Source organism: Nycticebus coucang, chromosome X (genome assembly GCF_027406575.1).
Source record: "Nycticebus coucang isolate mNycCou1 chromosome X, mNycCou1.pri, whole genome shotgun sequence".
Classification (NCBI taxonomy): Eukaryota; Metazoa; Chordata; class Mammalia; order Primates; family Lorisidae; genus Nycticebus; species Nycticebus coucang.
The window spans coordinates 24,149,590-24,170,416 of NC_069804.1; the positions used below are offsets into that span (position 1 = coordinate 24,149,590).

Below are 20,827 nucleotides of genomic sequence, written 5' to 3' on the forward strand. Positions count from 1 at the left end.
GAAGTGTTGAATTTTGGAGTGACAATAATTAACAAATGGCGTTATGTGTAGGAAGCAGCTGTCTTGCACATTTAAAAATTCAAATTCTCTACCTCTAGGTGGCAGCACCAGATACTTGTTTCCTGATTGACCTCAGCCTTACTGAGTTATGGTATAAGCATTAAAACTTAGAAGTCTACTGAAACTTTGAAATCAGGTGTTATTACCAATTTCGTGAGGATTTGGAAAAATTAAAAGCGTGTTTAATAAGTTTGGGGCGTGTTTAAGTCTGGATTATCACCTTATCAAAAAAAGATTCTAGTAGCAGTGGTCCTTATTTTGTAAACATGGCATTATATGTTTTTTCTTAAAATGATTTTAGCCCTCTGTGACTTGCTTGTTGAACTTATTATAATTGCCCACCCAAGAAAATCACTTTTTTAAATGATATTTTTTATTTGAGTAACTTTACAAGGATCATTATATACATAATATTTTAAGGTCATTACCATGTCTTCTCCCTTTATATTTTGAAAATTTGATGTTGAGCTATGACCAAGAAAGTACTGAAATTGGAGCCCTTTCCCCTGAAAGAAATTCAGCTTGTGAATAAATCTGAAGTAATTTAACTAGGCCAGTTGGCTTTGTTACTGCCATGGAAGGTAAGAGTCGTTTGTGGAAATGGACATTTAGAGTAGACATTTCCTAAGGCCTGGCATTTTTTTCACAAGTTTCAGTGAGTTGGGCATTTCTCCATGAGTAGTAAGGACAGCCTATATTCACTTTTGGCTTACTTAGCAGGCAGGCTGCCCTGGGCCAGTGTGTGCAGTTTTATGCACTCCAGTTTTCCAAGTGAGCCATAGCTGATGGGAAAGGGTAGAGAGCAGGCCCTCGTGGTTCCTTTTTACAGCCTGGCCAATTTTGTGTATGTGCAAAGTGGCATTGTTTTGTTGCTTGATTTTTGGAGTGTGAAAGAAGCTTCAGAAAAACCTTGCTTGTTATTTTTTTTCTTACTTTTTGATGATATTGGCCTAGGAAATGAATAATCATACAGCCAGAGAAAAGATGAAGCTGCTTTTTCGTAATTGCAAGTAAAGTAAGACATTATGTGAGTAAAGTTGGATTCACAACTAGAGTTTAATGAATTAGCAACAGTTACCCTTCACTACAGAGAAGAAGTGGCCTCATTTACAAGCATAGTCTCTCTCATTCATTTCCTCATCCTGCCCTTATCTTTAAAAGTGAGGGTATATATTCCCACAGACTAATTTTCTGTTTCTCTTAGGGGTTGGGTAACTTGAAAAAGAAAAATGTATAGTGAGTCATGGAGCCAAATGACCTGCATTACATTAATTTATGTCAGTAATGAAGAACAGTTTTTCAAATTGTTCTGTGTCTTCTTTGTTTTTATTATATACTATAACTTTAGGAAATACTTTAATTCCTACGAAGAGTAGCCATGAATCTTCACATCCAGCATGAACATATGTCATATTTTTCTATATTTTTCTAAATGTATAATCTTGAGTGAATATATAGTCTGCATTAAATGATGTTCATTCTGTTTTCATTCAAATGACATTTATTGAATGCTTACCACACAATAGGCACCACTGAATTCAATTTGTCCTACATTATCCAACTTAAACTTTATTTATGATCAGTGATAATACCTCCATTTTGTAGGTGAGAAAACTGAGACTTTGTATTTCATTCTTTGTTTGGTACCTTTCCACTGTGCAAGAGTCTGCCCCAAGTATTCTATAATTAGTAGATGTCACCTGACACTTGACCAAATAACATTTAGGATTTTGTCACTGAATTCTGAATATATCTATTAGACTATGTACCTGTGTGGCTGTTGATAGATTTAAAACAACTTTTAGATATTTTTGGTATCTGTGAACTCTTTGCTGAATGACTGTTTTATATTACTTATTTACCATTGTATTAAACTATAATCTTTTTCCTTAGATTTCTAAAAGTTTAGACTTTTAGGGATTGTTAAGGGATGCTTTCAAGAAAATAATGTAAATTGTATTATACTTATCTTTAAGTATAAATTCCAATAGTAAATTTTGACAGATATGTTTTGACCAAGGATAAATTAAATTGGTTGGCCTAAAAATGTTTCTTCTCTTCAAATAGTTTGTGAAAATAAAATATGCATCGATTGATTTCCTATGTTGTTTCTATTAAAATATGGAAAGTACATTCGGTTTCAGGATTGTCGGGGACATTTTCGCCTATAGAATCTGTAGATCCATTGTTTTTGCACATATTGTAAATTTCTGAATTTTGAACACCCAAAAAATCATGTTGCCTTTTTGTCTCAAATGCTTCTACTGAATTTTAACCACTGAATTAGATTGCAACCTACATGCTGTTAACTACTGAGCCAAGATGAAATCGACCACTGCATTGAAATCAGGGTTAGCAGTTGTATCTGCACTTAAAAGAGTTGTAATGGCACTGAGCCTGTTTTCGTTAATGGAATTTTATTCTCTTATTTTATTCTCAGTTTTAATAGTGATGCTTTGATTTTAAGAGCATTTCCTAATAACAAGATAAATCTATTTTAGGTTTTTCACTGTAACTTTAAGAAAATAATAAAAACATCCTTATAGAAGTAAGTTGTTTCTAAGTCCAAATGTCCAGTGGCATATTTCTTTGTCACGTTGCTGCAGTTACTTGTTTTATTTATGAACTAATGTCTTATAAAAGCAAAGTCATTTGTACCTGTGATCTTGAGTTCAAATAGTTGTGTATGTCTGTGTATGAATTTAAAATCATTTGTGTGTGTGTCAATGTTTTTCTTCTTTGGAGTATTTCTTGGATAAATACTTTCCTAAATTTGTTTTTTTCTTTTACATTAATAGGACTTGACCCCACCCAATTTAAAGTTCATGATTATCATAAAGATGAAGAGAATGATGCTCTACTTGGCGGCCCAGCACAGCTCACTGATGAAGAGAAATACAGGGATTGTGAAAAATTCAAATGTCCATGCCCTATATGTGGAACTGAGAATATTTATGATAATGTCTTTGATGGTTTGGTTAGTTGTTTCTTTTAGTTTCTTTCATTTTGTGAGTGAATTAGTGTAAAGGTCTTCCTCCCCCATTATATAGAATATAAAAAAGGGAAGAAAAGTATTCACACATTGCTTTCGTGTATTTAAAGACTTTTAGCATCATACAAATTCTGCCTTCACAGTTTATTTCTGCTTGAAAACTCTTAATTAAATGTGCTTGAATATTGGTTTTGGACTCCTACAGTGTGTGATCTTGGCTTTTAAATGGAATCTCTTAAAAATTCTAAATTATCTTAAAGTATTTTTACTGTATTTCCTTAATTAGTAACCTGTATTTTACTCCCAACCCATATTTATTAAGACGTACAGCAATATTTTCCTTTATCTTAAATCAAGTTAATGGGAACTAAGTGTTTTGGGAAAGTTTTTGTTTATCTTTACACATCCCACTTACCTCCTTTTTGACAAAGGTACTCTTATTATCTTTTCTGCTGTCTTTGCATATCAGACATTTAAAAAGTCACAGAAAGACATTCCTCTCAAAAAGTACTGCCAAAAAAAGTATCATTGACCTTGGCTCAGAATTTGAAACTTGGCAAATTTACTCGATTCCACTGCAGTGTTATGCATATACTAGCCATTGGCAAACGAGGAGGCAGCAGAACTGTGTAAAACCTTGAAACTGAAGGAAAAGACATCCTTTATCTAAATTAAAAGTAATTATTTTAAGTTAATTTGGACAAACAGCAGATGTTTTGCATTTTTTTGAATCAAAACAAAGCAGTCTTTGGAAGCAAGTGCAAGGAAGAGGCAGACACAGATCAGCAATACTTGCTAAATCCTTGAGTTTTGCTTCATTACAGCTGTAAATAAGATAGTTAATTGCATGGAGGCTTGACGACTTGCAGATGGGCTAACTGTGGAAGAGCCGATGTCAAGCTCTAAAATCTCTTCCACCTGGAATTGCTTAGCGTGGCGGGTAGGGTTATGTACCAGATTGGAGCAGGAAACCAAGATGTTTAAGTATAAAGAAGGAAAACAAATGCTCCAGAAACCCCAACAGTTTTCCTATACATTATATTTGCTTTGTCTTTGTTTAAAAGAAAACATAACAAAATGTTTTCTCTAGCTACTAATAGTTAATTCTATCAAATTTCTACTTCTTTTGCCTCTTTCCCTCTATACATTTATTTTTTTGAGGAAAATTTGCAGAAATTTTAGATTTGTTAAGCTGACAATAAGTGATATTGCTTTTGTGGTGCAACGCTTTTAATTTTTAGGCTTTATTCTTAAAATTAAATTGATGAAAGCAAACTAATGTCGTGAAAGCTCTTTATCTTCAAGTTTGGAAGGAATAAATGCAAATTTAAAATTTTCATCAATATCTCTAAGAAGGATGTTTATTTCCAGTAACATCACTGGTATTTACAGAGAGAAAATTATTTTATCCATAAAGTCTGTCATGTGTTGAATATAAAACAGTAATTTCAAGGTATTTTCTACGACTTGGTACTCCATTATGATGATGGCAAAAGACTGGAAGGTATGCGTGACTAAGAGTTTGGGGGAAGAAAGTGAGAAAATGGGGTTAAAAAACACACCAATATAATGAATTAAAAATGTTCAGCACCAGGACATCATGTAAGTTTTTAAGCCCCCAAACCCTTTTATAACCTTGCAATAACATTTTGTGTACTTGTCTGCCCTGACTTCTGTAGGGGACTGAGATGGAACCCAGCTTGTATCGTTGCAGTAACATTGATTGTAAGGCTTCACCTCTGACCTTTACAGCACAACTGAGCAACAAAGTGATCATGGACATTAGACGTTTCATTAAAAAGTACTATGATGTAAGTATCTGTAATGAGGTGTGTGTTTTGGTTTTTTTTTGTACACAACTTACCAAGGTTTGGTACGTGTTTGATTTGTTTTTATGAAGCTATAGAATTTTGAAAGAACTTTGGAGAAAATTTCTGGTGAAATGCTGTTAATACAAATATGATAAAAGTGTGTAATTTTGGCATATTAGCATGACAACTGATTTGATTTTTATCTCTGGCATTATACTAAGCAAAATTTTAAATAATGAAAATTTTGCTTTCAAGAAAAAATGCGGAAGTATTTTAGTGTGTTGTTACCTAAATATGACTAAATTAAATAGTCACTCAGGTCTTTCTACAGAGGAGGGGAAAAAAAATCAATATTGTCTACCTTCAGCAAGGAGAGCCATAAAATCATATTGTGTTGATTTTAATAAACTGCCCACTAGCTAATACTTTATGTTTATGTATCAGTCTAAACTACGCCATAGCCTAGTTTTCTGAAGGAATCAAAATAAACATCTTTTAAATTTAAATGCAGTTTGGCATTTTAAAGAGAATGTCTAATTTTTGTAAGTATATAGTAAAAATGCCAGAAGAGTAATTTGTCTTCATTAGAAAGAAAGCTTTTATTCAAAGTTTTTGTTTTTAACATATGAATGAGGTTTTTTCTCTTCAAAAATTAAAATAAAAAAAGTTTCCACATTTCCCATTTGATTTTTCTTAGTGGTTTCATTATCTCATTTGTCATCTGAACAAATTTTCTGTTACTTGAAAGTTCAGTGGGACTTCTTTAAAGAAACTATATTGGCAAGACATTTCTTAAAAAAAGGCTAAGGTTCTATTAAGTAAGGCCTATGAATTGTCTCAATATCATTCTATACTTTCTCCTTAAATATTAGTGTGTATATATATATATATGGCATTTTCTTTAAAACAAAACTCATTATATGAGAAGTAATTGTTAGATTATTAGGATGAAGAATGAAATGCAAGAGTTCCAATAGTATGATTCTGGCATAGAATATATTTGTCAAAAAAGAAAGTTTGTGTAAAGATTTTTCAAAAGTAATTATTATGACTCCACTTTGGGAAAATTTGAAACATTTTAGTGAATAATCCTGTGCTGCACTTAATGAACAGTTGGATGGGAATAAAGGTTATCGGTGGGGTCACATTCCGCAGGAGATGAAGCATTCAGCACATGAAATGTTAGGCCTTTATTTAGCATGAAGAGCCCGAATCAAAACTATTCAGCTCCTCATTTATAGGCCTCATTGAGCAGAGTTTGGTTCTTGACTCTTGGGAAAAATTCTGAGTTTTCTTTCTGTGTTTAGTCTATCAAAATCTTCACCATGGAAATGTTAATACTAGAAGAAACTCATCAATTTCTTTCTATAAGAAGGAACAGTCTGTTTTGATTAAGTTCAAAATACATAGAAAAATGATCTTCTGTATAGTTAGAAATATGCCCTAACTGAAAGATTGATTTCTAACCTAATTGTGTGTATGTATGTAGTGGGGGTGGTTGTATAAGTGTTTTTCAAGCTAAATAAAATATTTAACACAGGGTATCTAGAGCATTTGCTTTACTTGTCTTGTCTACCAGCCATCTCACTAACAACAAGTAACAGTTTTTCTATAGTTAACTACCCACTCAATTTGACTTTTCTAAGGGATTTCTAATCTAAATAGGCAGATGTCACTCTTGAGGTTGAATTTTGACATGACTGTTGTCCAAATTAGGAACTTACTTCTTTACTTTTGGATCTTAATCATATATGATTGGATAGGAGAGAAAGAAATCCAGTATTTATTCTTTTCATGGCCCCAAGTTGAAAAATGTTTCAGATATTTCCAAGAAAGATCAGAGCTTTTGTACAAAATGTTCATACACCTCTAGGTTCTACTACATTGGTAGACCATCCTGTTTCATCCTAGAGGGACAAGGCATTGCGTTTCTTTTGTTGTGCCTCAAGTGATACTGATGACAGTTCAGTGTGGTATATCATAGTGATGGTAATCCAACTGGAGACTAACACACCTAACTAGAGGCAAGGATATTGATAGTACATACTGAGGTTAAGTGACTGTTTTCTAAAGCTAAATACCAAAATCATTTTCTCCTAATTTGCAACTTAAAAATACTGCCCACTGGACATAAAACTTGTTTGTGGACTGAGGACAACAATCTCATCTTTATTTTACTTCAGGGGAAGTTAACCTGCAGAAGAGGAGGCATCTCTTTAGGGAAAGAACATTAGGAAGATGAATAGAACATGGTACTTCAGTGATACTCAACCTTTTTGGCACCAGGGACTGGTTTCATGGAAGACATATTTTTCAGGGGTGAGGGTTGTATGGTTTTGGGACGATTCAAGCACATTACATCTCCACTCCAGATGATTAGGCATTATGTTCTCATAAGCAGCACACAACCTAGATCCCTGTATATGCAGTTCAAAGTAGGATTGTGCTCCTGTGAGAATCTAATGTGCAACTGATCTGACAGGAGGAGGAGCTCAGGCAGTGATGCCAGGGTGGGGAGTGGCTTTAAATACAGATGGAGCTTCCAGGCCACTCACCTCTTGCTGTGAGGCTGTCAGGAGTTGGGGGCTGCAGTGGTACTTGACCAAACACTATAACCTGCCAAGGAACATAGTTCTATATCACTAAGAAATCAGATTGTCAGGTAAAAAGGGACAACATTTTGGGATAACAAAATATACTTTTTTTTAATTGTTTCAGATTAATTGAGGATACAAAGAATTAGGTTACAATGTTTGCATTTGTTAGGTAAAGTCCCTCTTATAATTGTGTCCCACCCTCAAAAGGTGTGTCACACACCCTAACATTGTGCCCATTAAGTGGAAGCACACCCATCCCCCATCTCCTCCCCTCTCCCTGCTCCCTCATTCCCACCCCCCACCTTGAATGGATTTGACTTTTTCTCTTTGTGGGTGTGTATTGGATCATCTGCTGGCTTCATATTAGAATTGAGTACATTGGATTCTTGCTTCTCCATTCTTGTGATGCTTTACTAAGAAGAATGTGTTACAACTTAGTCCAGGTTGATACAAAAGATGTCAAGTCTCCATCTTTTTTAATGGCTGAGTAGTATTCCATGGTGTACATATATACCACAGCTTGTTAACCATTCCTGGGTTGGTGGACATTTAGGTTGTTTTCACGTTTTGGTGATTATAAGTTGAGCTGCGATAAACTGTCTAGCGCAAAGGTCCTTATGATAAAATGATTTTTTTCTTCTGGCTAGATGCCCAGTCATGGGATTGTAGGATCAAATGGGAGATCTACTTTGAGATCTTTGAGGATTCTCCATTCTTCTTCCTTCCAAAAAAAGTTATATTAGTTTGCAGTCCTACAAAGTATACTTTTAAATCACTTTTATTTTGGAAAAATGCATCACATATTCTATTATGTTCTGTCATGAATAGTACGGACTGAATAGATTGTGATGTAAAAATATTTCTAAAGGTTTATGTATTTGGAAATTAAACTATATTACAGTGTTTTGATTTTGACTTCTTTATAGGAGAGGAGATGCTTTCCCCCTCCATCATACAGCAATGATTGTATCCCTTGAATTCTCATTTCCTAGAACATTTAAATCTTGATGTGCATAGAAATACAAAAAGCACTGAACAAGTATATTTTAAGTTACATATTAATTTCTGTAGAAGGAAGACAGCTCTATACTTTATCCTGAGATTTGATGAAGTGTTGAAAGACTTTGAGGAAGCACAGAGAGCCTTAATTCAAAGTTGATTTCATGCCCTAGTCCTTGTTGGTTCCTTTGTACCAAGTTAAAATTGAAGTGCTATTTTTTCAAAATCATAAAAAGGCAACTTAAAAACTATATATCTCTAAGCTTTTAGAGATGTTTTTGAAAGACTGAGTTTTACAGTGAAAAATTGATATGTGTTCCCCCTCCCCTTAAATTCTGCTCCAGAAGAGCAAATAGATACACACACACACACACAAAAGGGAGAGAAACACTAGCTAATCTAAATTGGGAAATGAAGAGGGCTTTTTTTAAGCATGAAAATTTCATCATCTTGTCAGCTGGCAGAATGCCTGCTGTGTGGATTCACAAAGGCTAAGAATTACACTTTCATGAAATTTTCCTCACTAACTGCCCTGGTTAATTTGAAAGATAACCCACTGTTCTAATTCATTCCTCAATTGGGCGGTGCAGGTTTTATCTTTGATCTGACAAAGCATTTGTGTTAATCGTTTTGGCCCTCCACTAGACACTCTTGGGATTGTGCTTTTACAATAAATGTGTCTGTGATAGCTCTTTAGTCTATTATACTTACAATAGATCCATAGAACTGGTAATTAATTCTCCACTGCTTTGGAAATGGGAAGAATAGGTATAGCTCTGTCAAGTGCTGCTGGGAAGTTTGTTTAGCTGGTTCATTTTTGAAGTGTTCCCCTCAGCCATCCATGAAGCAGCCACAGAAGAGTCTGAGATGGAGATGCTGGCCTACCCTGATGACTTGCTGATAAATGGGAAGTCTGACCCCTCTTGGTACCTGGGAGGGGGTAGTGGGTCATTTACTTTCGTCTCAAGTACTGTTAGTTATAGTGTACATTAAACCCTCATTTTAATACTTAAAGAGCCATTAATGGTGGAGCCTCTGGAAGATGCAGTGGTGATAGTCAACTCAAATATGTCCCCATATTCTCATTGCTGCCTTATGCAGGTTTTAGAAAAGTGTTCAAATGGAGCAAAGTGTATTCCTCACTGTCCTAGTGTTTCTAGCCATTTGTAAAGAAACGCTGCTTATAGTACTACTTTACTATGATTTTTAAACATCAAGATATTGCTGGTCCTAGATGGGGCTGGCCCTCCATCTAAAATAGCTCGTCAGAACCATGCATGTGAGAACCCTTGTGACAATTGCTTGGGTCAGAAATTGGTGGTTGAATTCCTTAGAATGTTGCTATAGGTTTTATAATATCAGAATTTTCCTGAATTAGGCTTTTTGAAGATGGGGGGGGGCTATGCTTGCTTCTGTGTCTCATCTGTTATATCTGCCTCAGCTCCTTGCTCTCAGATTGTATACATCTTAATGTTTACTAACTAAAGGGACCAAAAACAAAGGTCATATTTTGTGGGGTTTTTTTTTTGTTTGTTTTGTTTTTGGCTGGGGCTGGGTTTGAACCCGCCACCTCTGATATGTGGGGCCGGTGCCCTACTCCTTTGAGCCACAGGCACTGCCCATATTTTGTGGGGTTTTTCTTTAAATTCTTTTTTTTTTATATACTACTGTCCTATTGGCGGAAGATAGTGATATACAAGATTCCCAGATTGACACAAAATACCACAATATTTTAAGGTCATGAAAGCATTGACAAATAATGGTCTTTGTTACTCTTCCCTCTATATTTTACATCACTGATTGCTATAGATTTCAATGTATGCCTCAGTAGCTGTAATTTTTTTTCTCCCTAACCCCCCAACTCAGTAGCCATAATTTATTTTCTCCCCAAACCAAGTATTAGGCAAAGAGGCACTGACCAGAAATATGATGCAAAATGGCACCCTGCCTGAATGAACTTTCATTGTCCTGACAGAAGAATTTATCTCTGACTACATAATGTTGCAAAGAAAGAGGATGTCAAGCTTTGTTACTGTCTCATTCCTACTCTCTTCTTGTATGAGGCATGACAATTAAGTTCAGGAACTCAGAAAAGATGCTACATAGTTCATGGCTTCATATCCCTGTGATCACTGTCGAAGTATTCCCCTGGGGAAGCTATGCACCTTCACCAGCACCTAGTCTACCATTCAAAGCAATTTTGGAACTCTTTTTCTGGAATGACCACAACGGTCATCCTATGACACACAAAAACATGCAGCAATAATAATGAACCCATTCAGCAAGACACTACCACGTATCAACATGCGCATAGCTGTGAGCCCCTGCAACACCAAATTACAAAACCTTACTGAGTCGTTTGTACAGTGCGGCCAATATAAGTGCACAGTGACAAGTTTGCGAACTTAATTGTCAGACCTTGTGCAACACCAACTCTGATGGTCATTCTAGAAAAAGAGTTCCAAAACTACTTTGAACGGGGAGCAAGGCGCTGGCATCAGTGCATAGTTTCCCAAGGGGAGTACTGCGAAGGTGTCCATAGTGATACTCACTAAGGAGGTACATAGCCCTTTTTCTAGGATGAGTTGGCAAACTTAATTGTCAGACCTCATAATTTTTTCTTTTCATTTTTAGTATATCAATTGGAGTGTAAACCATGTTTTTAATCTCTTTGGGGCCTACTTTTATGAGGAATTTAAAAAATGTCCAATGTGCGTTGCCTCATGATACAGTTTCTTGTGCACGGGTATGAAGAAGAGCAAGTATCCAGTGGTGCCAAGCCTTGGCTTGGTGGCTGTCAGTTCCTCTGGGAGAGGCTACACATCAGGAAGTGGAGTGGGATGTTTTGGAGTGTGTGAGGAATCCATACTAAGCTTTTTTTTTTTTCCAAACTTTACAAATTAAAAAAAAAACCCTCGTTTATTTTGAAATGGATATGCATGCCTCAAAGACAAAATTAATAACCACTAAGCATCATGTTGTTAAGCCAGAGATTGAATTGTTAAGCCTGAGCTGCCTTGTATCAAAAATGCAACGAGGACAGAGTGAAATATTGGTTAAAATATCTGCTCCACAAAAATACACGCTCATTTAGTGAACACCATCCCTGGTGCCCAACAGTGCTTAAAGAAGGGTAATTTCATTAAGAAAGCACAAAACTAGTTTAATAAAATAAATCTGAGAAATTAGAGATGGACTAGCCTCCCACTCTATTTCTTCTGTGCCCACTAAACCACTAACGGCATATTGTGCAGGTGGATCTGTGAGTTTTGATGTTCAGCATCTCTCTACTATTCTGCAAATATTCAATGTTCAATAACCCTCAAAATTTCTCATTTCTTACCTGTGGTGATGTGAGCTGATAGTTTTTAGGTTACAGGTTGCAATATGCAGTAGCATCACCAGTACATTAGTTCAAAATAGTTTAAACTCTAAGCACTTTGGAATTATTGTTTATTTCTGTGCTTCTGCATTTATATTTAGACATTTAAAAAGAATAAATTTGGTTTCTTTTTTGTAAAGACTCTTAACAGCATAATTATAAGTGGGACAAAAGGCATGCAAAGAAGCAATAGATACCCATCCCACCCATTCAGCATCACAGGCAGCCCAATCCATGCTGCCCAACAGTGCTTGAAGAAAGGTAATTTCTTTAGGAATCATTAGACCTCATCCTAAATCTTATTAAAACAAAACAAAAGAACACATTGAGAGTTAGTATTTCTTTTTGCTTCACACCATTTGATCAGGAAGCTAAGTATAAGCACAAGGGGCACCAATTGCATTTTTTAAATGTAGCATTCTTACACAAGGGTCCATTGGTGGAGGGTTGGTATGTTTTTATTAGTGAATGGCTGATTTTTCATGTCAGTCAAGCTAATTTTGAGTCAGGTATAACATTTTACTGTTATGCTGTGATGTGTTCTCACAGATAAACTAAGGAAACAAGGGGTTTGGTGATGGTTGGAGTAGAATCTCGTAAGTATATTTATTATTGTACAAATTTAAGTGAATAACAGGTCAAATGCGGTCCCCTACGACATGCCAATTATGCATTCTATACAGGAAGCTTATCCTGGTATAATATTAGCTGTTATAAAGGAGTTTAATAAGCAAACAGGATTAGATGCAACTTTTAATGCTACCTCACATTTATCCTTTCTAGAATAACCAACATTTGCCTGTATCTTCTATATTTATCAGAACACCTCTTTACCTTTGCTATCATTTAGTCATGCAATGAGGGCAGAGTGAAATATTGGTTAAAATATCTGCTCCAGAAAAATACACACTCATTAGCATCGCAAGCATGGGACCTGTTTTGGAAGGCTCAGAACTAGAGTATGATCCTGGGGAACTAACATGGGACCCACAGCAAATTTTGAGGTGCCTAGACCACAGAGAGTAGTGTTGTCTATTGAGGACTGACCCCAGAGCCACCAGTGAGATCTAGATCTGAGCTTGAGCCATAGTCTCTCCCTTACCCATATCATTCCCCCCATGTTGAGATATACCTTTCTGAGACGTAGAAGCAGTTATAGCCACAGCCTTTGCTTTGCTTTTCCCTGAATTCTGAAAGCTTAAGATTGGATTACATCAATTATCAGATCAGCCACTGCTAGCCTCATAATCTCTGGTTTTGTATTCAGACCTCTAGGTTAGTGTCTGTCTAGTCTCTTACAACTTTGTGCCTTGAGCTGGTTGCTGAACTTCTCCAACCCACAGTTTCCTAGGCTATGAAATGATGATAGTAAGTAATAGTACCTGCCCCCATAAGGTTTTAATTCGGACTGTGTGAGATAATGCATTTGAAGTGCTAAGACGGTGCATAGAGAGAGCTCATTGTTAATGCTCATTGTTCTAGTCTGAGATAAGGTGAATGAACATGGCTCGGCTGTGTTCCTTTCCTTTATGTTTGTGCTCAGAACTGTGGGAGATTCAGAGCTGGGCCAAGGCCTTGCTGCCCCTGTCTTTCTGAGATGTCCATCTGGGAGCTTTTGTCATCGCTGCTGTCCCTCTCCCATCCATCCAGAGTAGTAGCAATACTGTGTGCTATGCTTCCTCTTGGCCCCCTCTGTTCTGTTTGCTAATATGGGAGTTTCCTTTTCAATGTTGGTCAGTAGAGTCCCAAAGTCATCCTTGAGAAAGGACACTAGGCTATAATTCCTTCAAGGTCCTGGACCCAGTATCCTAGTAGGTGCTCAGTAAACTTTATTGAATAAGTTCACAGTATCCTTGGAGGTCTGTGTTATCAATTGATTCTCCCAGGTCATACATAGCAGCAGCAAGACTATGAGCAGACTTGGTGATCCTAGTCCAGAATTCTGCTTATGCTAGGTAGGAAGTCAGCTGGTTTTGGATATCAAGTTGTTCAACAAATTCACTGTAGTCACTCTTACAATAGGATGGCTCAAGAGTCCTGGACATTAGCATTACAAGCAAGGCCATGTCATGAGGCTGACTGGGGCATGAGTCCAGAAGATTGATTATAGCCATCCGGACAATGGACTAGCTCAGCCACTGAAGGGAAACACATGTCTTGAACCTAGGGTTTCAGCAATTTCTGATAGCAGTTTGCCTCCTCTGAAGGAAAAATTGCAGGCTTTTTGAAATGCTGAGGAAATGCCTTAGGAGTTGTCAAATATCTGAAAACAAGTGGGTAAAAACAGAAAACTACTTGTGCCAAAACAGTGGAATTCCTTTCTTCAGTTTGATTTCTCTAACCTTGTGTTTTCAGGAAAAACTCAACTTCAAGTCTAACTCCAGTCATCTAGAGCTACTATCTTGTAGTAGAGTAAGAAATTGAACCAGAACAGATTTCATTTAACCTTTCAAAAGTGAGATTTTCACACCATTGATCTTCTTGACTTCAAGGAGCAAAACAGAACTATCAGTTCTCTGTTGCCTGTGTCAACAAGAGATGGGAGGAAAGCACCCCAGGCAATGGCTGTCTTTCATATTTGCTTTGCCCAGAGAGGGTGTATTATGGTTCACATGTGGAAATCAGCCCTTTGCAGATAGCCACAGATAGGAATTTCCAGATGGTCCTGGCTAGCTTAGTGTTGCCTTTAAACAGAATGACCATATTTCTGTTCAGGAGGAGGTTAATTCCATGGCCTTTCCAGGGCACCATAGAAAAATTCTCAAAGCCTGGATTCCAAAAATACTACTGATAAAAATTAGAGTGCTGGTCTTTTTTTAAGTGATGGATGTTGGGGCTTTTTGTGCTTGGCATAAATCATGGCTCACTTTACCATATGCTTATACCAACACGTATAGCACGTTGGCCTGAGCTTGCTTTTGAAAAGCAGTATGTAACTTTTTCTTTTTTTAACGTATAACTTTTGTTCAAAACTCGTCTGACTCTTGGTACTCCCTCCAATTATTATCATTATTATTATTTTTTTTTTGCTATGCTACAGCATATAATTCTTAGGGTAGGTGATTTTGTGAGGTCCATCACTCAGCTTGCTTCCTGAAAGGTCTCTAGTCTCATTTAGGCTACACAGGTGCAGGGTTTCTTGAGGAGATCTTAGTTCTGCTGGGAACCTAGATGATTTTCCAGCCCAGCCCTCAGGAGTCTAGCCTAACAGGGCTTCAGTCTCTATCTACCAGCAAAGAATGTTCAAGAATCTTGTCAAGAAGTGGCAGGAAAAAAACAAAACTGCCCAAGATTTACATCTGTATGTATACTAAGGATTTAGAAGCCATATGGATGAAGTCACAGCTAATCTTCCCTCAATTCCAGCTTTCCATCTAAGGATGTTCATGAGCTACTTCTTTTAGGAATTGATCAATAAAAAAAGATCAAAGGAAAGCCCAGTTCAAAAGAGACCTGTTTAAAATTTCCCAGCAACATGGATTCTGGTGCTGATGAGTGTGTGTAGTGATATAGCACAGTGGTTCTCAAACTTTTTGTTTATAAGACTCTGTACATTAAATTACTGAGGATGCTGAAGAGTTTTATTTGGCGTATCTGTATTAATATTGATTATAAATTAAAACTGAGACAATTCCAAAGTAGTATTCCATTTATAAGCAACAACAAACCCATTATATAAGAAAATAACATTTTGATGAAAAATAACTATATTCTAAACAAAATAATTTAGTAAGAACAGTGGCATTATTTTACACTTTGGCAAATCTCTTTAATGTCTGGCTTCGAAGACAGCTGGATTTTCATATCTGTTTCTGCATTCCATCTATTGTGATGTTGTTCTGGTAGAAGTGTGTGAAGAAAATTTGGCTTCACACAGATAATGTAGTTGGAAAAGAAAGATTTTCAATAGCTTCTTCCATTAATTGTGATTCTTCTTTTTCATCACTATACCAAACCTTATAATCTGGTAGTTTCTTAAAGATTATTTGTAATGGGGAATCTAAAATCATATCGATAAACTTTTTGTACTCTGGTACATTAAAATCCGTGGCTCTGTCTTACACTTTGAGTGAATCATTTACCCATGCATCGTACATTGGTCATTTAGAAAATATTGGTTTACTGGCTTGAGAAGATTTCCCAAATGTTGACACATTTCATTATACAATTTTTAAAAATCATATTTGTTCATATTACCACTAGTAGCATCAAAAAAAGTCTTTAAATATTGGGAAACTGCTGAGCTCATGATGATGGATACCAATCTTCCAGTGAAAACTCATTGAAAGCTGGAATTTAACCATTGGTAAAAAATACTGTCAGTTGATTTTTCTTGGAGTGACAGGCTCAATTGGTTTATTTTTGAGAAAATACCTGCTAAATACCCAGGTCTGAATAACCATAGTTTGTCTATCAGTTATTCTTTTAAGTAAAAATGTTGTTCTTTAAACAAAGTGGTTTGTTTAGCTCATAACTTAGTTGTACAAGTGCTTTTCCTGGAGACAACATCCACACTTCAGCACATGTTAATAAAAAGATATTAATGAAGGTTTGAGATGTAATAAAGTTTTACTTTCATCAAGGACATTCTTAGTGAAACTGGCTTAGTTATCCATTTGTACTGTGAGTGCTTGATGGTGAGGAGTATAGTGATGAACAGTACAGTTTGGGGCCACTGCTTTGATTGATGCTAATGTGCCAGGAGTTTTACCCATCACTGATTTTGTACCGTAAGAGCAAATGTCAACACAATGGAAAAAGACCAATAATGTCGTAGTAATATTATAAAAATTGTTTTGACTTTGTGGACCCCAAAAGTTTTGCTTTCAGCTTTAGCAATTTATCCTAAAGAAATAATACCCTAAAACTTACGCACAAGAATATACATTGATGAATTATTGTTTATAATATGAAAAAGTAGATATAAATGATTGTTAAATTAATTATGCTATCTTTGTGGAAATGAGTATTATGTGGCAAATTAAAACAATATTTTTTATAGTATAATATATGGTATAGAAAAAAATTGTATGAGAATAAAGACACGAGAAAATGTTAAGGAAGGAGAAGAGGAAACAAATTAATATATAAGGAATGATTCAATTATGTGGTAAAGATGTTATGTGTATATTAGATGCGTGTAAACAAATAATTACAAAAATGAGTACCAAAATGTTAACAGTAATTAGGTGGGAGGAATATGAGTGATTTTAATTTGTCTTTATACTTCTGTTGTTTAAGTGTTCTATAAGGAGTATATATTCCTTTTTTACGTGGGGAGGCTATTGGTTGGATTTTGAAAGTTTATTTTTATGTTTACAGACAATAAAATTTGGATGTGCAGTGTTCACAAATGCATAGAATTGTGTAACTACTACCACAGTCAAGATGAAAGAACAGGGCCATGCTTTCTGGCATTATCTCTAAGACCCACCATATCAAATATGCTGCCAAGCCCAAAGATGTACAGAATGGAACTTCATAATGTGTGTGTTTCTTTGCTTGGCAAGGAGTAGGTAGATAGATACTTGACCTGTGACTATAAAATGGAATTCCAAGGACAATTCTCCCAAAGAATGTTCAAGAAAAATTCTAACGTTTCTACTGGCTCTTCATCACAAGAGAAGTTTTAGCTTTGAGGATTTGGGAAAGAAAACTAAGTCATATCTTTAATTTATTACTTCCTTCCAATAAGTCATAGAGAGAAGCCCAACACCAGGTGCTAGGGTTCCAGCACGCAAGTAATTACAGACATTCCTTGGTATACTTGGGTGGAGATTGGTCACAGGACCCACGTGCATACCATGGTCTGCACATTCTCAAGTCCTGCAGTAGGGCGTGTGGAACGCTTGGGTAGGAAAAGTTAGCACTCTATATATTTGGATTTCACATCCTCTGCATACTGATCCACATTTGATCGAAAAAAATCTACATATAAGTAGAAGCACACAATTCAAACGCATGTTGTTCAAGGGTCAACTGTATATTCACTACTCCTGCATTCTAGAAATTAGATCTAGGTATTAAGCCACTTAGAAGGGTCACTTAACTTTCCTGTATGCAAATGTCTATCCATTTTAACCTACCCAAGTCTATAGTGGAGTTTATTCTTATTTAAATTCTAGCACATGTATAGATAGATTCATGAACCCACCACTACAATCAAGATATGAAACAGTCCCTAAAAACTCCCCCGTGCTCCTTTATAATCACACTCTCCTTCCTAACTCTGTCAACTATGATTCTCATCATAGTTCTCATCACTAGAGATTTGTCTCTTCAAGAATGTCATATAAATGGAATCATATAACATGCAGCTTTCAAGACTATCTTCTTTCAGTTTGTTCCTTTTATTGCAGAGTGTATTCCATCATATGGATCTATCAGTTTGTTTGATAGGATATTTGGGTTTGCAGCATAGGGCAATTATGAATTCATGTGCTATAAACAGTTGTGTACAGGGTTTTGTGAGAGTGTAAGTTCTCATTTCCCTAGAGCAGTGGTTCTTAATTTTCCTAAGGCCTCCTAATGCCGCAACCCTTTAATATAGTTCCTCATGTTGTAGTGACCCCCAACCATAAAATTATTTCCATTGCTACTTCATAACGAATTTTGCTACTGTTATGAATCGTAATGCAAATATCTGATATGCAGGATGTATTTTCATTGTTACAAAGGGGTCGTGACCCACAGGTTGAGAACTGCTGCTCTAGAATGAATACCCAAGAATAAGGTTACTGGCTCATATGATATGTTTCACCTTTTAAGATAATTGCCAAACTATTTTTCAGGTGACAGTGCCATTTTTCATTCTCATCAGCAGCAGGTGAGAGTTCCAATTACTGGTCATTCTCATTGGCACTTGGTACTTTTTATTTTAGCCATTTTAATAGGTGTGGAATGATATCTCATCATGGTTTTAATTTGCATTTCCCTGATGACTAGTGATGTTGAACATTTTTTCTTATTTCCACCTCATATCCTCTTTGGTGAAGTATCCCAAGTTTCCCCCCAGTTTTTTATTTGGATTGTTTGTTGTTTCACTGTTGAATTTTGAGAGTATTTTGTGTATTCTAATTATAAGTCCTTTGTAGGATAGTGATTCGTAAATATTTTCTCCCAGCCTGTGGCTTGTTTTTTATTCTCTTGGTAGTGTCTTTCACAGAACAAATCGTTTACATTTTGATCAAGTCCAATTTATCAATTTTTTTCTTTTCTAGATTGTGCTTTTAGTCTCATGTCTAAGAACTCATGTTTTATATCTAGATTTATGATCCGTTTTGAGTTAATTTTTGTATAAGGTATTAGACTTAGGGAAGGGTTCATTTGTTTTCTTTAGTCTATGTGTGTCTAATTGTTCCAACACCACTTACTGAAAAAACTATCCTTCCTTCATGAATTGCTTTTGCACCTTTGTCAAAAACCTTTGAGCACACTCGTGTGGGTCATTTTCTGGGTTCTTGTTCTTTTCCATTGATCTTTCTGTTTATCCCTTTGCCAGGCCCACAGTTTTGATTACTGTAGCTTTATAGTCTTATATATGTGATTCCTCCAGTTTATTTTCAAAAATGTTTTCATTATTCTTCTCCTTTTTCTGTTCCATATAAAGTTTAGTGTCAGCTTTTTTTTTTTTTTTTTTTTGTAGAGACAGAGTCTCACTTTATGGCCCTCGGTAGAGTGCCGTGGCCTCACACAGCTCACAGCAACCTCCAACTCATGGGCTTAAGCGATTCTCCTGCCTCAGCCTCCCGAGCAGCTGGGACTACAGGCGCCCGCCACAACACCCGGCTATTTTTTTGTTGCAGTTTGGCCGGGCCGGGTTTGAACCCGCCACCCTCGGTATATGGGGCCGGCGCCCTACCGACTGAGCCACAGGCGCTGCCCTAGTGTCAGCTTTTTTATCAACAAAGAAAATCATGCTAGGATTTTTATTGGAATTGTGTTAAGTCTGTATCACTTTGGGGAGAATTGACATCGTTATTCATTATTATGTCAAGTCTTCCAATCTATGAACACAATATGTCTCTTCATTTATTTAGGTCCTCTCTTTTTTTTCATTGCATTTTATAGTTTTCAGAATACAAGTCTTCTGAATGTTTTGTTAGATTTATACCTAAAAACTACATTTTGGGAGGAGCTATAGTTTTGTTTTAAATTTTGGTTTCAAATTGTATTCCCCAGTATATAGAAATGCAACTATGTAATTTTTTGTTCTGATATTTCTATAGTTCAGCAAGTTACAGGTAAATCATTTGGTTCTCAAAAGATTACTAAGAACCCATGAAATGTTAAAAATAACCTATATAATATGCAGCCCTTAAAATTAATTTTGCTGTTGGGTGCAGTGGTTCATGCCTATAATCCCAGCACTTTGGGAGGCTGAGATGGGAGGATTACTTGAGGCTGGGAGTTGGGGATCAACTTGGGTAACATAGCGAGACTTTGTCTCTAAAGTTTTTTTGTTTTGTTTTGTTTTGTTTTTTTCTTTTTGAGACAGACTCTCACTATATCACCCTAGAATGTCGTGGTGTCATAGCTCACATCAACCTTAAACTCCTGGGCTTAAGCAATTCTCTTGCCTCTGCCTCCCAAGTAGCTGGGACTACAGGTGCCTGCCACAATGCCTGGCTATTTTTTTTGTTGCAGTTGTCATTGTTGTTTAGCAGGCCCAGGCCAGGATCGAACCTGCCTGCCTCAGTGTATGCGGCTGGCACCCTAACCACTGAGCTATGAGTGTGGAGCCTAAAAATTTTTTTTTTTTTTTTTTTTTTTTTTTTGTGAGACAGAGAGAGCCTCAAGCTATTGTTCTGGGTAGAGTGCTATGGCATCACAGCTCACAGCAACTTCCAACTCCTGGGCTCAAGTGATTCTCCTGCCTCTGCCTCCCAAGTAGCTGGGACTACAGGCGCCTGCCATAACGCCAGGCCATTTTTTGGTTGCAGCTATCATTGTTGTTTGGCGGGCCCGGGCTGGATTCGAACCCGCC

General features: G+C 36.4%; 1 protein-coding gene across 4 annotated transcripts in view; it reads left to right on the plus strand.

The window, feature by feature from the left end:
• POLA1 (DNA polymerase alpha 1, catalytic subunit) overlaps positions 1–20,827 on the plus strand; it is a 313,249-nt gene that overhangs the window by 153,737 nt on the left and 138,685 nt on the right. For all 4 annotated transcript variants that reach the window (XM_053580580.1, XM_053580579.1, XM_053580582.1 and 1 more), the window contains 2 exons: positions 2,859–3,037; positions 4,732–4,863. In XM_053580580.1, coding sequence (XP_053436555.1) covers positions 2,859–3,037; positions 4,732–4,863 — 311 coding nt within the window. The remainder of the gene's footprint in view (positions 1–2,858; positions 3,038–4,731; positions 4,864–20,827) is intronic.